Consider the following 24,408-nt stretch of genomic DNA (forward strand, 5'->3'; position numbering starts at 1 on the left):
AGAAAGCTAAGAATGTCCGCTGTAACTGAGTTTTTAAAGCTTGTTGATATGATTAGCTGTTCAAAAGTGATCAAACATTTAAGAACAAGTAGCCGCCAGCGGCTGTCTAGGTCTTTGAGGATTAATTCTATTTATTATATATATATTTTTTTAATTATATTTTTGGGCGTTTTGGCCTTTATTGATAGGACAGCTGTAGATAGACAGGAAATGTGGGGAGTGGAGAGTGGGGGAAGACATGCAGCAAATGGTCGCGGCCTGGGATCGAACCAGCGACCCCTGCAACAAGGACTATAGCCTCTGTATGCGGGGCGCTTAGACCGTTAGGCCACCAGTGCCCCATAATTCTATTTATGATGGCTGTGCTATCTTGGATATTACAGCTCAGACTGGAAATACATAACTGCTGAAGTCGTGCAACGCAGAGAGACTGTGCATTTGTATCTTGTTATCTGTGTATATGCTTTGTGAGTATGTAGTAGGTCGTATATGTTAGGTCAGCAATCATATCAAATACTTCGATGAGTTTTATTATAACAAGAAGAGTGATAATCTACAGTCAAGCTAGTGTTTGTGAGGCAGCGCTGAGTTTGCCAGTATGCTAACAGAGGGATAGTTTATCATGGTAGACCAACATGTTAGCATGCATTCATATTAGCACAACATACATTAGCGGAGGCTAATGGGAATGTCATTAGTTTTGCATTTAGTCATAAATCAAAAGGATGGACTGAAGTTTTTCAGCTGATGACAGCACTAAGTGAAAAGTTAAGCCATGGTCATAATTATTCAGAGCAATTAAAGTTACATCCATTCAGTTGCTGTTGAGGCCTCTCTCTCAAAACCTCAAATGTCAATGATGTGGTAGCATTAAAGGAAAAGTCTGGGGATGAGGAAGGTCAAGAGGGCTCATCAGTAATGAATGTCTTTAAAAAAATATTCTGTCAGTTTTCTAAATTATGACATGTTTAAGTGGAAAATTTGACCTTACTACTTGAGGGACGTCTCAATAAGATGCATCCTCTGGGGGACTTTGAGTGTCTGTTAAAAAAGTAACAATAATTCATTGGAGGAGAGCTTTGAGATATATTTCTGTCTTTGTCTGAAGAGATGTGAGTCGGCCGAGGAGCTCGCCGTTATCATGGCTGGAAACCGGTATGGTACAATAATATACAAATCTAATCCATGAATGTAGGAGAAGAACATGATAGAGTATAGAAAACAAACAACTCGATGAAATGACTGCACTCAATCCAGTTAATTGAAAATAATCTCTGTTGGCACATTTATTCACAAGGTTGTGAACTGTGGACTAATAATGAAATACATCTGCTCCATTAGCTGAAGAAACAAACATCTGCAAAAGCACTGTGCACTGAGACAAACCTAAAAGCTTCTGTAATCTTAGATAAATTTCACAAGCAGGAGCTTTAGTGTCTCCTCTGGAATGTGATCCTGCAGTAATTCAGCAGAGTGTTTGCTCCGTATAAAACCGTCACAGACAGGAGAGGAACATCCAGTGTGCTGATTATACTATAGATTCCTGTTCGGTGACTCTACTGATCATGAGAGCATGACAATATCATTAATGTTGTTACTGCTAGTCCCCTCAGCAACATGAGCCATTAGGTTAAGTGCTCTGAGTTCTTGTGTAACACGCCTTTTTAATAAACATGTTCCTCTTATAGGGCACAGCTCGTCTCTCGCTCTGTCCATCTACAGCTCAACATCAGATGGAAAATGCTGGCCAACACTCCATTTGCAGAGCGGTCATGAGGGTCTCTCGCTCTGCTGTTTACTGTTGTGTGTTTCAGAGGGCTGATTTCTAACACAGCAGATGCTCCAAGCCCCCTCATCATGTGATGCAAACAAAGCTCAACAAACTGTTTACCTATGTATCAGCACCAAATGTTCGATACAGAAGGAGAACAGCCTTCTGTGACGGCTATGTTTTTGTATTTTTTTAGACATTAATTTATAATGCTAACTTAGAAATGTGACCTATTTTTATGAACAGGTCCTGCATTTTGAAAATGGTTTGAGATGCCTTTCCACCCTGACAAGAAGAACATTTCAGATGACTTCTCAGCCTCAGCACCAAAATGTCTAACAGACTTTCAGTAACCAGAATCAACTGAATTAAATCAGCACGTCTGAGCCATGCTTTTAGTGAATAATGACAAAAACAAAACGTTGCGCCAACTACTCCGATGTTTCAGATGGCGGAGAGGTGCTCCTGACACTCGGACGCCCGGCGAGTTGTCGGACTGCATTTGGTCAACATGGTGATCTGGGTGCTGAAATTGTTGCCGTTGCTTCCGATGGAGGGTTGTTGATACTTTGTTCCAGCACCCAGGAACCTCTGCAGCATCCATCTGCGCCACTTGCGCTTGATCTCTGCCTGCACCTGAAGAATGAGGAGGTGGATTAACAGGATTAGGAGGGGGCGTTAAAAGGTGAGATGGCACAGAAAAGAGGAGAGAAAATGAGATTTAAGTGACATAAAAGGATGGTACACATCTTAAGGGGATGTACTTACCTCTCCGTTTAGGAAGCAGTACAAAACTGCAACAACAAAACCCTGAAATAGAAAGAAAACTGGATAAAATATCTGCTGCTGAAAGAAATACCCGTGTGATATGAAAGTGCAGCTGAGGAAACACTCAAAATGCTTGTGTATGAATAATGACGATAAGATTGTGACCATCTTAGACTCAGACAGGAGGTTCATCATGTAGATCTCTGGGAAATTTTCCCAGGAGAAATCATACAGAGTTAAAACGGTTATAAATTAGAAATACTTTCCGTCCCTACATTTCAAACCAATACACTCGGCTCCGAGCGTTCAGATTCAACTTCATAGTCAGTAAATCAGCAGCTTCATTATTCCAGCACAGGAGATAAAACATGTTAGCTAAACAAACTATTATTTCATTTATCAGAAAAAAATGTCCTCATTTGCCAAGCTGTTATCTTCTAACGTTAATCAAAGAGCCACAACACAAGATGGCCGACCAGCAGACAGACAGGATTAAAGGCACCCAATCATCTAATTTATGACTTTTTTATTACTTCTGTCAAACTTTTGGAACATTTTGATGGTGGTGGCAGATTGCTCAACACCTTGTGTGCTGTTTTGCTACGTTACCTGAAACGACCCCAGGATGAGATCAAACACCAGCCTCACTTGTGGGTGGATGTGGTCAGGGATGAAAGCAAAAATGATGTAGTTTATTCCAAAGAGAGGGATCAACAGCAAAGTGGATTTAGCCAGCCTCCTACAAGAGAAGAGAAATGTTTTAAGAGTCAGTCCTTGTAAAAAAAAAAAAATCAAGACTGCTCTCCTCACAAAGTAAAACTTAAGCTCTTTCTCCACCAATGACATGATGCTTTAAAAATAACTAATTCAGTGACTCTGATGACGGTGACGTCCTGCTCTGATAACCTACGAGTACTGATTGGATTCCTTTCTTCCAATGTCAGGGCAATTCATCTTCTGTCGCAAAATCCGGATTATGCAGATGAAGAGGCAGAAGTTCACCTGTCAGGGTTCAGAGGATTAAAAGACTTGTTTATGTAATTTAAGTATGCAGATATGTTTATAAAATGGTGTCGTGACTCACGAGTATGGTGACTAAAATAGGTGTTTTGATGATCCACCATGGCTTGTCATTAATTGTTTCCCAGCAGCTGTCAGAAGAGATAAGAGCGTAAATACAAACAATTTCAACATTTAAGTTAGAAGAATATTGAACTTTGCCACAAACACACAGAACTTCATCTACACCAACACATAAGATGAAGAGGAAGGTTGGAAATATAAGGATTTGTCAAATTGTGTGAAACTGTGCCACAAATAATAAGTTGTCTAAGTCTATATTGACTAATGAGCTAAATATACAAATATTCCACTTTATTTACAAAAGCATATTTTAAAAAACAATTAAGTTTACCAAAGTGCTGCACAGTGAGGTAACATGATTTAAAGGTGACATATTATGCTCTTTTTCATCAATATATATTGGTCTAAGAGGTCCCCAAAACATGTCTTTAAAGTTTATTCTCAAAAAAACACTTTGATATCAGATTTTGGCATGCCTGTAAACCCCTCTTTTTCAGCCCTGCTCAGAACACTTCGTTTTCTCTCTGACCACGCCCCCTCAGGAAGTGGATGTGGCCTCGGCTCTCCAGCACGTTGATCTAATGTTTACATGTTGGCTGAAAATACATGGCTGCTCACAGATCGCGTTACTTCAACCCTCTGAATCTGATCCAGAATCTGATCCTGATGGAGAGGTGCCTGCAGCAGGACCTTTCTGAACCATTGGTCACAGATTTAGTGTTTCTTGTTGTTTTATTTGTCAGTATGTCGACGTGTGTCTTGGTACACAGCTACGAACATGTAGCTATGTGGCTATGCTAACTAGCGCTAGCACTTTTCCATGAAAAAAACAAATCATCCACTTGATCTTCAAATCTGCAGACGTGGGGAGTAAAACCGACCTTTGTGTTTATTAAGACAGCCTACAACTAGCATGCCTCCCTCCTAAGCTCCTTGTTAGCACACATGTGTGCAGGTAAGGAAAACGGAGGAGGAGTTGAGTTGTATTTTATACAGTCTATGGGCTGAACAAGCTCCGAGCTCTGACTTCTGTTACAGACCGGATGGCGTTATGATGTATGAAAAACACGGAAAACTGAAACTGCTCGTTTCAGCACAAATTTACAGAAAGGTGGAGAAATCAGAACAGGGGCAGAATTGTCTTTTTTTTATTTTCCAGGGGTTTGTAGACATGCCAGTAAACATTGTGGAGTTTCTGGAGCTTTGAAAATGAAATGTTTCCTCCTTCTTGCCTTACATTGGAGTTCAGCGACTCAACAATCTGCATTTTCTTATTTTTCATTTCGTCCTAGTGTTTTTAGAGTTGAGGTTGTAGGAACAGCCATGTGTTCCCTCAGCCCTGGTTTCTCTCAGTCCTTTGTTCCCTCAATTAAATGGTAAATTTAGTCAGCAAAAAAAACAGAGAGGTGTACACAATTCGATTGTACAGATTTATTATATGAATCTGCATGGTTTTGCTTAAATCCATATCTGGCTATATGACAATTAGGGCCTGTGTCCACTATCAGCATTTTGTTTTTGTTGTTTTCCTTTGTCTTTTTGCACTGGCAGCAAATAATTTCTTTAAAAAACAATTTTGGCCTCAGCTCAAAGAATGACCTCAGCCTCAGCTGTTTCTATGTGGCTCTCAATTGAAAATGGTTCCATTTTTAGTGCTTGCCAATGTCACCTCTCCTTCAACAGCCAAACATGAGAAAGGCAGGAATTTCAATAACTTCTTTGACAACAACAAAGGCGGAGAAGAAACTAACCATACTCATATTTTCAAAGGAACACTCAAGACTTCAACAAGACTTCCTGGTCTGAGATGCTGCTTACACCAGGGGTGGAATTTGTTTCTATTGTTCCTAAGTTTACTTTGTAAAAAGTCCTTAAGTAAAAGCAAATATTTATTTAGCGTATGATGGACTTAATGATCAGGGGAGCAGAAGAGCTGTGAAATTGTAACCTAGCAACATTAAGTGCCAGTGACAGCTGCTTTAAAACTGAGGTCATGGGCGCTGTCAGCACAAAAAACTACAACTAAACTGTCAGTGGACACGGGACCTTACTCTGGATTATCATGAAAATGAATTGTGCCTTTTTGATAAGAAAAAAGAAGTATCAGAATCAGCACAGAGAAATAGTAATAGGGTTGATGAAAGATAAGGCAAGGGAACAAGGGATTAGGAAACTTCAGAATGAAGGAAAATGGGACTGAGGAAACATGAAGGGGTAAGGGAACATTAGACTGAGGGAACTAGATGGTAGAGCAGGGGGTTGAGTTAACATTAGAGGGAACATAAACCTAAAGGACCAAAGAGTCTTGTTTATCACTCTACTCACTGTCATATCCTCTCAAAAGAGGCAAAGAAGACCGAAAAATAACCTTTGAAAACTATAAAAAAAAAGAAAAAAAAAAGATGTAGTTCCTGAAGTGTGGCTTTATATGGTAGTGCAGCTATCTATCGCTTTAATGATTTCAAAGTGATGCTCGGATGACTTTGAGTGTTCCAGATTATTAGATCATCACAGACTATCATAGGGAAAACCTAATCATCACATTAACCTCATTAAATCAGTAATACTGACAAGTATACAGCTTAAAAAAAACACAAATGATTTACTGACCCAGGCTCATTTAAGTAAGCCTTTGTGATCACCCACGCTGAGATAAAGATGGTCGGAGCCCCTAAAATGAGGAAACAGAAACAGAATTTAAGAAATGCATTTCAACATTTAAATAATGTTCATGTTACAGGGACTATTAATGATGTCCACTGTGTTCAACGAGCAGCATATTAACTCAACAACACCATAAATGAAAGCACCCATTGAGCTTGTGTACACTGATAAGTGTTTGGTTTATTTTATAGCTAAAGTGATATTACATTTTTGGTATGCTTATCATTTTTAACTGTGTGTTCTGTGCCAATATTTGTTCATCCTCGGTCCCTGCAGGAAAGTCACAGGGTTGTTTCAATTTTCCTGCTGGCAGACACAACACTTCAGGACTATTTATAGAGTGGCTTTATTACTGTGATGGAAACAAGGACATTGGAAATTTGGAGAATGTCTGCAGAATATAAATCTCAAAGGCAAGTAAGACAGGAATGTGAGGTCTGAATGACCAGGATGAGTGTTTTGAAGATGAAAACGGCAAAGTATGTTAAAATGAGAGCTCTTAAAGTCTTGGCAAATACGTCTGAATAGTTGGCGCCGTCTCGAGGGTAGGATGTGGAGAAATGTCTGTGTGTTTGGACTAAAAAAGTCAAAGCTTAAATCGCCTTATCCTTTTGAAGGGGAACTTTTTATTTACATAACATCTTCCCTGAGTGTTTGGATTTTTTTAAATTAACTATTTTCTTATTAAGAGAAAAAAAATATGGCAGGACTCTTTGAACTGAATGAAATTGCAAGAGCAGAGTGCCAGCTGCCGGCTGCTGCTCATCTAAAGCTTCCAGCAAGACTCATTCATATGCAGATGAAAAAGGCAGTCACTTTCCTGTGGATGCGTAAAGCCTCACCTATAAATTCATTTATATATGATCACGTATGTTGTGGCTGTTGTTGTAAAGACATAACAGACATTCAGGTTGCCTGGGGATTGTGTCTTCATAGCAATTTGAGGCTTTCTTGCTGCTTCTGTGACAGATTGTTTGATCAAATCCTCTTGCCAATCATCTTGTGGAGTATTCATCAACATATGGTTAAGATGCTGGCACGTACCCCAACCAATCAGGATGTACCACCAGAAGTATTTCCTCTCAGAGAAGAAGGAAACGGCTAACAGAGTGTGGAGGTAGAAGCCCTCCACCAGCAGCCAGAAGTAGCTTGCCATGATTCCATACTGGAAGAAGACCATCACGGCCTTGCAGCCCACCTGTAGGACAACCAAGAAGTTAGTGACGTATTTCATTGACAGTGAATGAAGATAAATGCACTGCACTGAAATGATGGAGACAAATTAGACGAGGCTGCATGGAGAAAGCTTTTAGTAAATGACTCTAAAATTAGTATTGATGTGTCTACATAAAAACAACGATCTGTTAGAGTCGGCAGTCTTAAGAGCAGCAATGAGGAGACAGTCATTATCACAATAAATATGAGCATGAGTCTATAATTGGAGAAAACTCTACAGGGGTGGCTCTGCAGTGGGGCTGATTAAACTAATAATACTTTGATTAAATCTGCGATCAAAGCGCTTTTGAGATTCATGTTTATTTATATGTCTGAAGCCACTCGGAGAACTAAGAGGGGATATGAGAGGCTCAGCAGGTGTTACATACGAAATACATGGTGAGAAACACTGATCCACTAAAACACCTGCTCTGTACTCAACGGTGAGTGACGGCATCTCAAGAGGAGACTCCTATAGCAAAGCAATATTCAGCTCTCTAAAACAGTCAGGAAGCTTATCATCATTCAGTTTCGAAGGAACTGCAGTACAGCTGTATGCTATTAACTTCCCATAAAGTGAAAGGACTTCGGAGGGGCATATCAAAGCAGGATGGTTAAAGCATCAGAACAAGGTAAGGACATCCTTACTTTTAGAGTACCATTTATTCAACACAAGCTACACATGTCTACAAAAACTACATCAGCAAAGATAATCCTGACATCCTCAGCTATATATTTGATGACTTTGAGTCTTTTGCAAAATAAAATAATTTACCTGTGTCCTGATCATAGACTGTATAAAATATGGATGTAGTATCCGTGACGTCACCCATCTGTTTCTGAAGCACTGTTTTGAGGCCAAACGATTGTGACGTAAAGAGGCGGGCTTTGAGCCTCCTAGCCAACAGCTACAGTGTCCCCGTCTGTCAATCAAGTCAGCTGTGCCTCTCATTGGAAGACACTCGTCTTTTGTACCAGGCTGTAAACATGTTTATTTCTGCTGTAAAGATCTTGTTTTATGAATTGGTGTGTATGTGGTTTCCTGTACTTCCAGAGCCAGCCTCAAGCAGATCATCGATGAACTGCAGTTTTTAGCACTTCCGCATTGGACTCATATTTTTAGACTGGAGGTTGCCGCTAGGTCCTGATGCAAAGGATAAGCAGTCAGAGAGAAACCCCATCATGCCCTCATCCCATTCCTTTGCCCTACATGTAGGTTACACAGACTACCAATTGGCCTGAAGCAGCCACAGCAACCTAACAGCTCTGTTTGTGCAAGCTCCAGGATTTGACAGTGCTGATACCACCTCCCCTTCCACATGGCCTTCACTAATGCTCTGTCAAGTACGGCAGACTCAAGAGTTTCAGCAGTAAGCTCCAGCATCCCGGGACCACCCCTGTCCATGCTAGCTCCCATCATACCCGTGAGAACAGAGAAAATCAGTGGGAGGAGTGATGCTAGCTACTAGCTCCCCCTACTCCCCCATTTTCGTGAGGGAGGAGAGGAAAGAGAAAACAAACAGAAAAGTCTGTATAAAATTTTAGAAAAACATTACTCCAAAGCATCTGTGACATGTAAGAGAGCAAGAGGCCTGACTTCATTTTGTAGCAATTTACCTCATTGAAGATACTGTTTGAGACCACCAACCTGAAATCTAAATCTAATCTAATCTTAATCCAATCTCTAGAAACTTTCCTGGGATCCTGAGTAACGTTTGTAAGAACTTGCAAATGTGTTTTTTATCAGTCCTATTCAAGGTCACAGTTACTGGAAGAATACTCAGAGGTTCAGTTTTCTTGAGTGAATAACTCTCTATCTACAGAAGGGACACCTTTTCAACCTCGGTAGGATAGACAGCATGCTACATCTTGACTTTCATCTGTACGAGCAGTCCTCTTGGCTTAACAACTCAAAGTGGCTGCAGAGCACTCTGACTCCAGTGTGCATGGACCGTCTACAAATTATTTCATACATGAATGGTCCCAACTTTGATACTGCAACAATAGAGAACAGAGATGTTACTTTAAATTCAATAACTTCCCCCTGTAATGTTGTGTACACAGAAATCCGTACACATTAAAAGTCTCCTGCTGACACCAGAGACCAAGAGTACCTGTTACATATTCTCTTGATGGCTGCTAGGAAAATGGTCACAATAAAATGGATGAATTCACAGCCAACCACAGTGGTACAGTGGAAACAGAAGCTGAGGGAGGTGTATGGAATGGAGGCTTTAACTGCTCAATTACAATTACGATCTGATATCTTTGTGAAGAGATGGCTACCTATAGCAACATATCTCTTTAACTAAAGGGAACTGTGCATTGTGCTATAATGTCTCAACTATCCACTTAACTATTTTTCACTCAGTAGTTTTATTCAGCATTCTAGGCCCAAATGTGTTTTCTTTCTCTTTGTTTTATATTCTTTTTCCTTGCACTCCTCACATTTTCTGTGATGTTGTCAAGGAATGTTCTGTGTTGTGTTTTTTCCATGATTAATGAAAAATAAATAAATAAAGTTGCAAAAAAAAAAAAAAACATTAAATTTTGCTGGACACTACAACCTAGAAGAATCTTCATGTCCGTTTGAGAGTTCCAAGACTGAAGAGGAAACATTGTTTATTAGACTTCTACTAAAGTAAACGACCAATCTTTACACAAAATGAAGTGACTCAACAACACAGGTTTTTCAATCTTACAAAGATCGGCACATTTCAGGTTTCACTTCTGCTCCATAAATATTTTCACAGGCTGAGAAACACTGCATAACAAATACATTTCATCATTACGGGTTCAGTTGGTGGTGTTTCCCTGTAATTTGGGGCTTTCTGCCAACATGTCTTTTAAATTACTGATGATCTCAGAACGGATGAGAGTGAGCAGCTGTGTTTGGACCAGGCCAGTGTGTGGGCCATGTAGAGGACATCTCTAAACCCAGCCATTAACAACCTGCTCTTAGAGACAGTAAAGCAGGTGATTTACGGTGTGCTGATCTAATCCTCTGAGGTCATAAAGCTGTGGATTCAGCTGGATCCAGATCTGAGAAAACACCAGTGACGTCTGTGACTTGATCAATCAAATAGAAACAAAAGGCCTGAGAATATCAAACCTTATTGCTAACTTTTATAACTCCTAAAGCAGGTATGGCGTTTTGATACTGCCCCTTTGATTATGTCATCCAGATAAAGTGAATAAAAAGCTTGATTAAAGAGATTGATTTATTGACTAAGTTCTCTCTAGTCCGACTTTAACGCTCAGCAAACAGGAACTCTCACAACATCCTGCTGGACAGCTGAATGAGGAAACGGCGTCTCAGAGGTGGAGGAACTTGGCAAACACTGCTACACCCAGAAGCACTTGAGCGCTCGCACGTTAAGTAAACTCTGGGACAAAAGCATCAAAGTCAGTCAGGTCTGAGGGAGTAATTAAATAGATGCATTTTTCCTCTGCTATGGACAGAAACTGACAGCCGGTTGCTGCTCATCCATTACATAAACGAGTTAACTCGATCCATGGTGCAGGAATTTTGATTATACTGGAAGGAAAATCAATGAAATGTATAGCTCTGCTAATAACATGGACATAGTGGTGAGCAAGTCTTCAGAGTGTACAGAAAACTCACAGTTGACTGGCAGTTGTCTGTCTCCCCGACAACATACAGGACAACGTCCTTGATGAAAACAGCCACGGCCTTCAGAATAAAAGCCACAAAGAGATGCATGTGGATGTAATTTCTCGTGCAGTGCAGCTTCCTGTAAAAGTGTAAAAGAGCCAAACAGATTTCAGGTCAAGGACAAGAAGACACATTCATAACAAGATGGTTGACATGACAGCTTCAGTTCATCCTTTACATCTTTTCTCTGTGAGGAAGAGGTTTTAATGTAAAGGATTGTTAAGCATCATTTAATCTGGTCTGATGAAATTAATCAGCAATCAACTGTTTTTATCTCTGACTATGGATGTGATTTCAGTTGTACTTGTCTACCTCATACCTTAGTTTTTAAAAGGTGATGCACAAACAAAGTTATTGTTATCCCCCAAGTCCCATGTGGTCTGTTGCACCAGCTCTGTATAAGTTGTGTATCAAGTTTGTGTTCACTAAACCAAACGATGAAACTAGCTAGGTTGTAACTTGTGTTGCTTTATTAGTTACTTTCACCATGAAGCTTTATCTTAAGTAGTGAAGTCCACACTAACCCAAATACTGTTGCAGAAACAGAGTTACTTTTCTCATCCTGTGTACAATCAGTGTGAAGTGCTTTCCTTTTGGGCCTTTTTACCTTTGCTTGAGGGGACAGCTGAGGAGAAACAGGAAATGTTGGGAGCAGAGACCCGCGGATGCGTGCAGTAAAGGACCGAGGTCAGAATCGAACACAATGCCGCAGATGCAATGAGTGCCATAGCCTGTGTTTTCTGTAAAGTGCTGAGCTAAATCTGTGCCTCAATGGAGAATTGAGCACAGTTGCCTCTCGTGCCTCTGGGCTAGCTACTGGCTGAAAATTACCTCATTTAACAAATGTTAATCGACTTCAAGATGGTACGTAAAACATGACAAGGCATTATGATAAGGTAATAATAATGAGAATCTAAGTCTAGTGTAAAATAACAGTGACATCAAGTACTGAAAATGGATAACTTCAGCATACTAATCTTACTATTAGACTAAAGGATAATGTATAGTGAGCAGGTGATGATGTGGATCAGAATCTAGATCCTGACGTGAAGCAGAGGTCAGCCATGAACCAGGAATCTTAAGTTTCATGCGCTCAAAAGAAATAAGAAGTTTAAATTAAAGCTGTATAACTTGAAATTTACTATACTGTCCTTTGCATTACTAAACATTTTATATTAAATATGATATTATATTATAATATTAGAAACTGATAATTGTATAATTATATATTACTTGATTTTACTGTACTCTATCTGCGTATAGACATATATATATATTCATATATATTTCCTAAATCCCATAATAGATTTCACTGGACAACAACACATTGTATTATATATGTTGCATTATATATTAGTACAAACATAAGGTAAATTACAACACTGTACAAATTTGCACTGTACCACATTTATCTTAAGCTCTGTTTGTAATGAGTAATTCTTGCACTCCTTAATGACACTTTATATTGAGCCTTAACTAACGACCTTACAGTGCACCTTATACTTTTGTCACTTTTTATACCTCTTATCACAGTCTACATCACCCTGGAGTGACCCTGTTGCCATCTGTCATTATCACACGATGTCATCTTATCCCATGACTGTCACTTTAATCTGTCACCTCTGCATCATGTGCCCTAACAACCTGTACAATTATAACTATCTATACCCTTGTGTAACACTTTTATATGCCTCTGAATTTTTATTTTATTTTAGTAAATTCATCTTTTTTATTCATTTTTTTATTTAAAAAAATGTCTATACTGAACTCAAATTTTCTACTCTTATTCTTCTTGTACTACAACTTGCTACTACTCAATTAAGTATTATCTTGGCTTATCTTATCTTAATGATAGCCCTAATGTTGCTGACTAATTTAGATTTCTGACAGAAACTTCAGTTTTTGCGACAGTGTCACAGGTAGTGGTGAAATGTGTGGGACTCCTTTACACAGATTGATCTGATATGAGAGTTATATCTTAGATTCTCATTGTATTTATGTTACGTTGGTAATTTTGGCCAACGCTGGTATTATCTCAGCTGGTGCAACCCCTGAAATGTTAGCATTGTTGAAAATCCATTATACATTAGGAATTATGTTTAATATAGGCTACATATGAACTCATGTATGGCTGCTTCAAACAAGCACTAATCCCTTTTTCAATACATACTAAGAAAATATTCACCAGAAACGTCCCTGACCTAGCTAATGTCAGCAAACATTTAAAGAAAGAATGTGTATATTAGCTATGCAGCATACTTAGTATAAGCTCTGCTGTTATTGCATCATTAAGCAACATACAAACCCTACAACCATCAAAAAAACAGACCTTATGCAGGATTCGTACTTTGCATGGAATGCATGGCATTATGCATCGAATGTTGATTTATCAACAAATGAGAGAGCGTCCAGCACAGAGGTAAACAGAAACAAATCTGGAGGTTTTCAGAGAAAATGTCACAAATGTAAATTCTCCCTTCTGGGTGTTCTCACACAAATGCCTCCCCGGTGAGCTTATCATTGGGGTTGAATTGTGTAAACGGGTGCAGTGACACACAGTATCAACCAGCTGCTTCGCCACAGCGTCTGCAGGCGAACGTAAACAGCAAATGCCTCTCACATCCTGTGTATCTGCTCAAGACTCCAAATCATTGGTATTTCATGAGCCAGAGGAGTAAACACATTGCTTGTTGTTTAGCTGTAACAAACAAATGCTCCATATGCACTCACTCCCAACTGAGCACACTGGGTTGTTTATTAGAAGCCATAAAAATCTGCCATTTATACGCGTCCTTGTGATCTGTGCTGTGCCATGCCAGCTTGCACAAAAACACCTTTTCCCTCACACCCAGGACTGAAAGTCAAAAGAGGAACAAGCTGTGAACAGCAGCAGCACGTCTAAGTGGTTTGACCTTATGGCTGCTTGCAGTCGAGCACTCTGTTTGAGAAGTGTAGCAACCCCAGATAATGTTAAATTTGAACGTCTTGCCCCACAAAATCCAAAAGTGTTACATTACTGTGTGGAAAACATTGTAAAGCCTCCATAAAAAGCAGGAAACATTGAGAGACATGAGTGATCAACAGGGTTTTATCACTCTGAATGAGGGGAAAAGGTGTTTGATTGTCTTTATGCCGGGACATTAAGTCACTTTTTGATGGATCTGCTTACCGAAAGAGACACAGTATGATGATGGCGATCGTCAGAGAAATGAGCGACACGCTGTGCCCGATGGTGTAACCCACTTTGATAGCATCCAAGAAGTCTCCCTGCAGAATCAAATGCAGTTACACACACTGAATACATCATCAGTCATGATGTTACATTAAGCTTCAACCAAAGAGGCTGCTGCTGCACTGACCGTATTTTCATCCATGGTGCTGTTAGGATTGTATCCACAGTCCATTGTATAGGAGGCTATGCTGACCGGGGCCCAGCCATCCTCAGTGCACGTCTTTGACAGGTTACCTGTTCAATAAAAAAATGATAAAGGAGATATTTGATACAACATGTTTCTATTAAAATTCATGTTTCATAGTATTGACTGGCTGTGTGTACGTTGTGGGGATTGGGGAGGGGTTGGATTGAGCCACAAGGCAGAACTTCTCCTACATCCACTCACATTAAATGATGCTGAACTGAGATGTATGTGTCTCACTGGAATACTTCATGAAACTAAAAGGACATGAAAGAAGTGACTGAAGGGAATCAAACGTCCCACTGGCTCAGAGATGCCGGGACTGTTCCCATGTGTATTTGCCTCCATCTGTGTAGTAATTACCCTCAGTCTGCACAAACACAAACACACACACACACACACACACACACACACACACACACACACACACACACACACACACACACACACACACACTAAAACACAGGAGGCCAACAGCCGAGCAGAGAGATACTTTTAGTTTATCCAGGCCTGTCTATGAGGGTAGAGGTCAAAGGTCCAAGTGCATTTGACTGACCATTAAGCAAGGGGAGCTTTCATCTCTGTCAGGATTATAAGAACAGAGTAGAGCTCTGTATCTGAGAGTACAGCAGACTACAGCTAACTAAAGTACAGTGCAGCACATTATATTATATTATATTATATTACATTACATTATATTATATTATGTTATATTGTAGTATAGTGTGTTATATTATATTATGTTATATTATATTATGTTATATTATATTGTATTATATTATATTATATCATATTATATTATACAATACTATATTACATTTCATTACATTATATTATATTATATTATATTATGTTATATTGTATCATATTATGTTATAATATATTATATTACATTATATTACATTATATTATATTATATTATATTATATTATATTATATCATATTATGATAGAGTGTTGTGTAATATAGTATAGTATAGTGTAGTATAGCATAACATAGTATAAAATGGTACAGTACAGTGTAATAAAAGCTAATATAGCATAGCATAGCATAGTATAGTATAGTATATTATAGTATAGTATAGTATAGTATAGTATAGTATAGTATAGTATAGTATAGTGTAGTGAAGTGTAGTGTAGTGTAAAGTAGTATAGTATAATACAGTATAATACAGTATAATATAATACAGTACAGTATAGTATAGTATATTATGGTATGTTAGAGTGTTGTGTTGTATAATATAGTATAGTTTAGTTTAGTGTAGTGAATGAAAATATTCAGCATAATGTTCATTGCCATTTTATTGCCTCTGAACCTTTGAATCTGTGAGACTATCATTTTAGCTGTATGAATAAATTATTCTTAAATCAGTAAATTATTCTTTAGATCAATAACCTCAGGCTACCTATACATACATATTTAAACAGGATCATGCGTCAAAGCAGCTTTTTGACCCTGAAGGCCACCTTTGCTTCACTAATTGAAGGGTTGAACAGTAAGCCCTACAAGAGCTCCACAGACTCACTATAGTGCACAACAACAGAGCTTAGTGGAGCACAATAAAGCTCAGCACAGTAGAGTACAGCTCTTGAGAGTAGAGTGCAGTAGAGTAGAGCTCAGGAGACTGGAGCAGGGCACAGAGCTCATCAGACTTTATAGCTCTGTCAAATGAAAACAAGCTCTGAGGCAAGAGGTCTCTAAGGATCTAGAGAGTATGGAAGGAAGAGCTCATAACAGAGTAGAGCTCTGACACTGGAGGTCCTGAGAGCTCAGTGGAGAAGAGCAGGCTTGAGCTCAATGGAGGGGAGCTCTAAAGCTGGAAGAGTGGGTTCTGTAGCAATCTAAACTTGTCTTCAGCTGAGCAGACTAAGAATGGTTCTTGGGATATTGAGGTTGCAACACATTGGTAGAGTTTCGAACGATGAGCCTCGAGGAGAAAGCTGTGACGCTAGAGGATGCTAGAGCTCTGCAGCCTAATAAGCTGCATGGAGATCGGTGTTTGAAAGCTCTTAATTAAAGCTCTGAAGAGTAGAGTTGGCTTAAACTTTGCAGAGTAAACCTGAAAAGAAAAAAAGTAACTAACTGAATGAATACAAAAATACTAAATAAATAAGTTGAGTCTTTTAAATATCTAACTCTCATCTGTCTCATTTTAATAATAGTTGGAGCTATTTTGAGTAAATGAAAGCCACATAATATAACATTTCCAAAATCTAAAAATGTCACTTACATGCTAACATTAGGTTAATGCTCAAAATAGTACTTTTTGCCAAGCTTTTAAGGAAATTGGCAGCAGCAAATTTTAGAGCAATGAGAGCTATTTCAGTGAATGTGAACCACTTAAGCCAGGCATGTCCAAAGTACAGCCTTGAGGCCAATCATGGCCCAAGGTCCGCTTAATTATGGCCCCAAGCTTCCATCTTAAAATTTGTTATTTATAGCACAGATATTAATCACATTCTGAAACATCACATTTGCAGTTTCTTTCAAGGGCACAAACAAAACTAAAGTCAATCCAGAAACATCTCAAAAAGCTTCATATGGACTACTTTTATAAAAGCCAAAGCTCTGGATAATCTGCAAGAATATAATTAGGAGGAAACACAAGAACTCTTAAAGTTGACAGGTTTTTCAAATTAATGTTTTTATCATGATGTGAAAATGTTCTTGATGAACACTAAAAGTTTAGAAGATACAAAAGAGTACACAAGACAAGATCAAAATTAAGAAACTGTGCAGAAAAGGAAAAATTTGGTGACTAAAAATGTTCGGAATGCAGGAAAATAATCATTTAGTTCTTAAAATGTCTTAAAAGGAACGCCGGCTGTGGGGACTAATAGGCATAAATCTGCTTTAATGTTTGTCTCATACTAACATGCTTTCTTAAATAAACATGAAGAATTGTTATTTCTTTAAAGAGCAAAATTTATAACACATATTCTAACCATAGACTGTAAAAAATATGGACGTAGTATCCGTGACGTCACCCATCTGTTCCTGAGAGCTGTTTTGAAGCAAATCGACGGCAGCAGCCATATTGGTAATGCGGAACTCAACCAGGCAGAGTGTGACGTAGTGTGAGTCTCTTAGCCAATGGCTGTGTGTTCCCGACCGGGATTCACGTCAGTCATGTCCTTATTTGGGCAAAACTCATAATCTTAATATCTTCTTAACCGTCACGTTAGAAAAAAATTCACCCCCCGTACAGTGTATGCCATTAGAGAGATTAGCGTTGTAGGGCCAAGCCGTTTTTTGAACCAGGCTGTAAACATGTTTATTAATGCTGCAAAGATCGTCTTTTTCCCATTCATATCTATGTGGTTTCCGGTGCTTCTGCAGCCAGCCTCAAGCGGATTTTCGATGTATTGCAGTTTATATCACTTCCGCATTGGCTTCATCGTTTGAGACCGGAGTTTGCCGCTTGATTCTAACCTACGGGCGCAGTCATTGTTTTACTAACGCAATGCATGCTGGGTTGACGACGTGTAATGGTATGGTCTTGCCGAGCCTCTGGTTTTCGCCGTGTTTACTCGCTGGCTTTCAGGAACGTGAAAACCATAATAATGCCACACTGTGCTGCGTTTGGGTGTAATTTCCAGTCGAAGGGAAACAAGGGGACTGATGTAAGTCTACACAGCTGTCCAAGAGACAAAAAGAGAAGAAAGGAGTGGGAAATTGCTTGTGGACGTACACAACTTCTGAAGGACCCGCGGCTATGTTCTCGCCACTTCACTCCAGATGCATTTGATGCATAGGCAGGAGACGCTGGATGTGCTCCTGCGGGGATGTCAACAACCCGCTCCTGCAGATGTAGCCTCTGATGGCGAACCATCGGGCACGATCACGACCACGATCACTACCGCGATCACGGAGGAAACTGACGACGAGTCCCCCGATCAGTCAACACAGCAGTCCGTATGTGTACATTGTTCTCCAAATAAGAGTGATGTCGCAACTCAGACGGAAAAACACACATCTGATGCAGCGGTACAGTGGCCAGCTGATGCGCACCAACATATTACTCAAGACCACGTTTATAGGGATGGGTACCGAATTCGGTACTTTTATAGGTACCGACCGAATTCCGTCGGTACGACCGAGTACCGATTCCCGCAAAATATAACGGTACCATGTTTCGGTACCTGAACGCATCATTGTGACTGTGAGGGAGTTGAAGAATAGGCGATTTTTTCATACTTTCGCCCTGTAGTAAATTCAGAGACTGATCGGGTGGACGACTCTGCTCTCTGCATCTGTGTGAGAGCGCGCCAAACGGAGCCTGCAGCTGACGGGCGCGCGCACTCAGCGCGAGGCAGAGCTGAGGGAAGATTAAGTTTATTTTATACAGTCTATGGTTGAGACGGACCCTCTGGCTCCGACTACCTGCCCTGTTTATAACCGTTCCTGTGTGCGTGAATGCCCAACAAGTAAGCTGTGTGTCCTGTTATTATAAAAAGACGGAGAACTAACTTTTTCCCGTCTGCAGGCATTCACGTGTGTTCATTGATAAACTCCCGAAAGAGCAATTAGGCGCCACGAGCATGTGTCAGCTTATATATCTAATCACCTATATAATCCTGTTTCTGTTCATTTCATGTTAAATTAAATAAATATGTTAAATTAAACAAATTTGAGATGTTATTTTTTTTAAATTAAGATTTATTACCACATAAACACACACAAAAGTACCGAAAATGTGAAAGGTACCCATCCCTACACGTTAATGCTGCTAATTGTGAAAATTAGCTGAAAAAACAGTTTCAGGAGGACAGTCAGTCTCTGGATCTTTTCCTCTCAGATGATGACTTTTTCAGTGAGGGCAGTCAGCCACTGTACAGACAGTCTGATCCGAAATATAACTTCACAGAGCACCCAGGAATCACATGCTTCAGCTGACACGCATGAAGAAAACAAACTGTTGCAACCAAATTACGTCACTACCCAAACATCATTGTGACGCAAAGAACAATGGCGGCCTACGAGTGAAAATACTTATTCCAGTTTTATACAAATTAAGATATTTTGAGAGATTTTATTATCGTTTTTATATAGCTGATACAAACATTTATCATATAGGAAAATACGTTTTGGTAGCCGAGGTTCCTTTTAAATACAACATGAAATAGAAGTGTGATGAAATCCAGATCGTGATCCTGCCATAGAAAAATAATGGTACAATATTTTTCCCACATTGCCCGACTCAATGAAAAACATTTTCCTCCAGATGAAGATAACTTTTGCTAATGTTTACATGGCTTGTGGAGAACTGAGGACTACCTAGTTAGTGATTTATTGAGAACAAATGTAAAATAATTGTTATGAAATAGAGATTTCATATATAACTTTTATGATTCCTAAGTCTCAGTAGGAGCCTATGTCCCTGAGGTATTCTGACAACATCAAATGTGGCCCTCTTTGAAAAAAGTTTGGACACCACTGACTTAAGCTATCAAATATAAGGTAGGGTGGTTCAAATCCCCAAACTTTGACTTGTCTCAGGGTCTATTCCTGTGGCTCTTTTTTGTCGTACAATTAAAGACTTTATTGCACAACATATTCTTAAAAACTATAACAACATGAAGGTATAAAACGTCAAATGGAAAGCATGTTATGTTTACTGAAATCCTTATTTTTGCAAATACAATCCACCAATATATCATAACACTTGCTGAATGCACAGTTGCTGATGATAAATCTGCAGTTTGAGTTTTTGAGATATCACAGGAAGGGAGGTTAAGATTAGATATATTAATCCCTTCCCTGAATAGTGCTGTAGAAATCAAAATGTAGGACATTCCTCACATTTCCCAACTGTATCACTCCACAGCTGCTATCAAATCAAGACCGAGTTGAGAAATGACCAACAATCCAGAGTCTTAGAACGTGTTTGGCATTAAAATATGGTCGCCTCACAAATACCTGAGCGACGTACTGCACACAAGACGGAGGCTTAGCTTCCTCAAACAACATGACAATACACAAAAGCGCAGATAAGCCCCTGCTGTTTCAGCCCATGCCACTGTTGGATTTGGCTTGTTTGAGGGATTGCCAGAAGAATGCTTTCATCATCCCCCAAAACATGACGGCAAAGATTTTCAGTGACATGCACAACAACGAGGAGAGCTCAAACGAGTTAATCACCCCGTCATTGTTTTATATTCTAGGAATTTTTAAATCTTAGCTTTTCTAGAAACCTTTTATACTCTTTATCTTTTCTGACAACATCTTGGAGGAAGATTCATATTAGCATACCATGATTAGCTTCAGCTCCGTTAAATATAAATGCATGTTTAGGTGAAATGATTGAGATCCAGCACTTTGTCACTGAGCCTGCAGAGTCTCAGCGGCACTGAAAGAGATGGATGACTGTGTGTTTGTGTTAGACCTGCTAGGTAAAGAGTTCATGAGAATGGTAAACTCTATCTCAACTAAATTTATGACTTGGCAGTCAATCTCTTTGGTGCCATGTGTCGTAATGCTTGTTTTTGCGTGTGTGCGTGTGAGGCTTATAAAAGTGAATGGCTCTGGATGTGTCAATCAATGGAGTCTTTTGAAATTCAAAGAAAGTGAGCAGATTTGAAAGGAGTCTAAAAAGACTTTTTGGATACTTTAGCACATTCTCAAACAGGGCAACTCACTGAAAAATAGATATCATACCTCTATGACCTCGCAGCTTTCTGAAAGCTTTCAAAATAAAATGAATAAGAAAAAACATGAAAAATGTGCAGTGGTCAGGCTACACAAACAAGCCTGTTTTTCTTGGATCCTGTGAGACTACGAGGTTTTCACCCAGTGGCAAAAGTAATTCACAATACACAAGATCCCAGACCATTCTTCATCCTTTAATTAAGTCCTCCTTACCTGACCTGAGAGCAGAGCAGGTTTAAACCTGCAGAGACCTGCACTGATTTCTTGATTTACTGCATAATTGATACCGTGCGCTTAAGTGTGTGTCAGGTCACTCATAATCCTGTCCCTCTTTTAAAATGCCCTTTCGTCTCATCCTGGTCCCTGTCCAATTTTGATTCTGGGAACCATTGACATTCCAGAAGAAACCTGTTTTACCTTTGACCCCACAAATCCTGCGTTTCTTCATCTCCCCTCCTTGTTTCCACCTCTCTTGTCTCAGGTCATACTATCTCCCATCTGGGTCACGTCACAGCTTCCCAGAAAACCTTACTCCTCTACCCTGAGCCTCCATGAGCTGATGATAAATCACAGACTAGAGTCCTTCTTGTGTCCTGAATATGATGCGGCAAATGCAGGCTAGATTTCAAGGCCAGGAGGCAGGAACCCTTCATCATGTCTGTGCAGGCACATGGGTATGCAAAAACACTGCAATCACTCACAACCAAAATCTACGTTCAAATTCCAGCAAGGTGATGAAACATTTACAGGAAGAGTTACTGGAGATGTGAAAACATCAGTAAAGTGACATTATGAAACAACTGTAATAGTTTTCTATCACACACATCTTTAAATATATTTAAACAGACATCTTCCTGCACAAAAGCTCCATGACTCAATCTCCTAACCACTTTGAGAAGATGCAGTGCACCTAAAACACAACATTTGATTAATAGCATGCTGAAAGGCTATTAAGCAAATCAAACCCATTAGCACACATGAATATATTTATGTGGAGCTTACATGTTGCCTGAGTTCCATGTGCCTCACCTCCAAGTCATCTGAATATGATGCATTAAGAGGACTTTCTTCTGTATGTTCTCAGCGCTGTTGATTTTTCAATAGGTCAAATGTTCAGTGTATGTTTCTCAGGCTCAACATGTTGACATTAACCACCCACAGCTTATATCTAACCGATGCCATGCTCCTTGTAACATCTGTGGGAAAGAGTTTTTCTGACATGTGCATACATTGTATCTTAAAAGTGGCCGATTAAGTCCAACCACTTCAACTGCATTTAAGATGATACAAGGTCAAATAACCATCAGTTTTAAGTTATGTTTGTTGCTACCTGATAAATGTAAGCCCACAGTTTATTCTCCTCAATTACTTGGCCAGAGTACTTGATCCTGATTGATCAGTACTAAACTGCAACGGTGTGATATTACTCAACAGCAACCTACAGTCTAAAAATATGAGCCCAATGCAGAAATGCTAAAAACTGCAGTTCATGGAGGATCCGCTTGAGGCTAGCTCCAGAAGTACCGGAAACCACATACACACAAATTCAAAAAAGACAATCTTTACAGCAGAAATAAACATGTTTACAGCCAGGTACAAAAGACGAGTGTAGTCTGGATAGCTCATTTCTTGGTCGGAGCCATAGACTGTAAATAAAAATGGACAGCTTTGCTAATTTTTCCCGTTGTATGGTTCTGAAGCCAAAAAGTCCTGGGCGCAGCCATTGTGCAGCCAGAGCCTGTGAAGCCACTGTAACGAGCTCCGCCCTACAGCGTAGCGTCACAAGACGCTGTGTGTCCTTTGAAGTTTCCCTCTACAGCGGCTGTGAATCAAAAGAAACCCAGAAGTAAAACCCTGTTTTTTAAACTCTAATAACTAACAAAAAAGATTTTTTTCAGAAAAAAGAGGCCTTGGACACAAAACAGTCAAATACTTACTACATATCACCACAGCATACAGATGTGAGAAACGTTCGTACGACATGTATTTATTTTTTAAAGTTTGACGTCTCCCCCATTCAAATGAATGGGGGAGACGTATTTTTTGACCTATACTGCAGCCAGCCACCAGGGGGCAGACACACTGCTGAAAGCTTCACCACCAGGGGAGCATCCGGCTCGTTTGGTCGGAACACACTGTAAGGGGGTTGAATTTTTTCTAACACGTCCAGTTGCCTTTTTTGGATCAAGCTTTGAATTACCATGACCTGGTCGACTGAGAACCTTTACAGATATACCGTACTGAAAGCTACAGCAGCTGTGGTAGCTAAATGTTAACTCTATCCGTTTGTCATTTAGTCCTGCTGGTGGCAAGACTTTCTGCCCCACTCTCCTTCCTTGGTAGTCAAATATCTTTTTTATCACAGCCTTGAGAATTTCATGCAGACATACAAGGTAACTTTCTGCAAGAGACGCACTGGGCTTTCAATTTACTCCAATGTCAACCTTTCTGCTGCAGTATTAGACGCTCAGAACACCTGCTCTTAGCGTTGTGGTGGAAGACTTAAAGTAACTTTAAAGAAGCACATATTGATTTGCTGTAACCCAGCCCATGATGCTGTATGCTAAACGTACTACAACAACATACTTTTCTTTTTCTAGATGTAACCAAATCAAGTGCTTAATGCAGGCCACATGCTACAAAGACAGAAAACAGACACTACCTTATGTGTGTCAGTTAGACCTAAAGATATGAGACTGTTAAAAAAAAAGGTATTAAAGAGCTCATAGTGCCCTATTACCCCTCTAGAACGCTACTCTCCCAACATGCAGGCCTACTGGTCATACCTAAAGTCTCTAAAAGTAGTATGGGAGGTAGAACCTTCAGTAATCAGGCCCCTCTCCTTTGGAATCATCTACCAGTCATGGTCCGGGAGGGAGACACCCTATCTACTTTTAAGAGTAGGCTTAAAACTTTCCTTTTTGATAAAGCTTATAGTTAGGGATGGCTCAGGCTTGGACCAGCTCTTAGTTATGCTGCTATAGGCTTAGACTGGTGGGGGAACTTGCGCACTGACACACTGGGATCCTATCTCACCTCCTACCCCCAAACCCCCATCACTTACTTTAACTTTCTCTGTCCCATTAAAGTTACTAACCATAGACCTTTCTGGAGGACGTTGTGGACGTTCCAGACTCCAGCTGATATGGACATGCTGGACTCCAGCG

At 39.7% G+C, this 24,408-nt stretch overlaps 1 protein-coding gene across 2 annotated transcripts in view; it reads right to left on the minus strand.

Moving 5' to 3' along the window:
- Positions 1–1,257: 1,257 nt before the first annotated feature.
- Positions 1,258–24,408, minus strand: part of LOC117826285 (vasoactive intestinal polypeptide receptor-like) — a 33,264-nt gene continuing 10,113 nt past the window's right edge. For both annotated transcript variants that reach the window (XM_034702238.1, XM_034702237.1), the window contains 10 exons: positions 14,537–14,643; positions 14,347–14,444; positions 11,127–11,256; positions 7,331–7,484; positions 6,233–6,293; positions 3,624–3,690; positions 3,450–3,541; positions 3,149–3,278; positions 2,540–2,581; positions 1,258–2,407 (listed from right to left, as the gene is read on the minus strand). In XM_034702238.1, the coding sequence (XP_034558129.1) occupies positions 2,216–2,407; positions 2,540–2,581; positions 3,149–3,278; positions 3,450–3,541; positions 3,624–3,690; positions 6,233–6,293; positions 7,331–7,484; positions 11,127–11,256; positions 14,347–14,444; positions 14,537–14,643 (1,073 nt within the window). In that variant the 3' untranslated portion in view covers positions 1,258–2,215. The remainder of the gene's footprint in view (positions 2,408–2,539; positions 2,582–3,148; positions 3,279–3,449; positions 3,542–3,623; positions 3,691–6,232; positions 6,294–7,330; positions 7,485–11,126; positions 11,257–14,346; positions 14,445–14,536; positions 14,644–24,408) is intronic.

This window comes from Notolabrus celidotus, chromosome 15 (assembly GCF_009762535.1).
Source record: "Notolabrus celidotus isolate fNotCel1 chromosome 15, fNotCel1.pri, whole genome shotgun sequence".
NCBI classification, from domain to species: domain Eukaryota; kingdom Metazoa; phylum Chordata; class Actinopteri; order Labriformes; family Labridae; genus Notolabrus; species Notolabrus celidotus.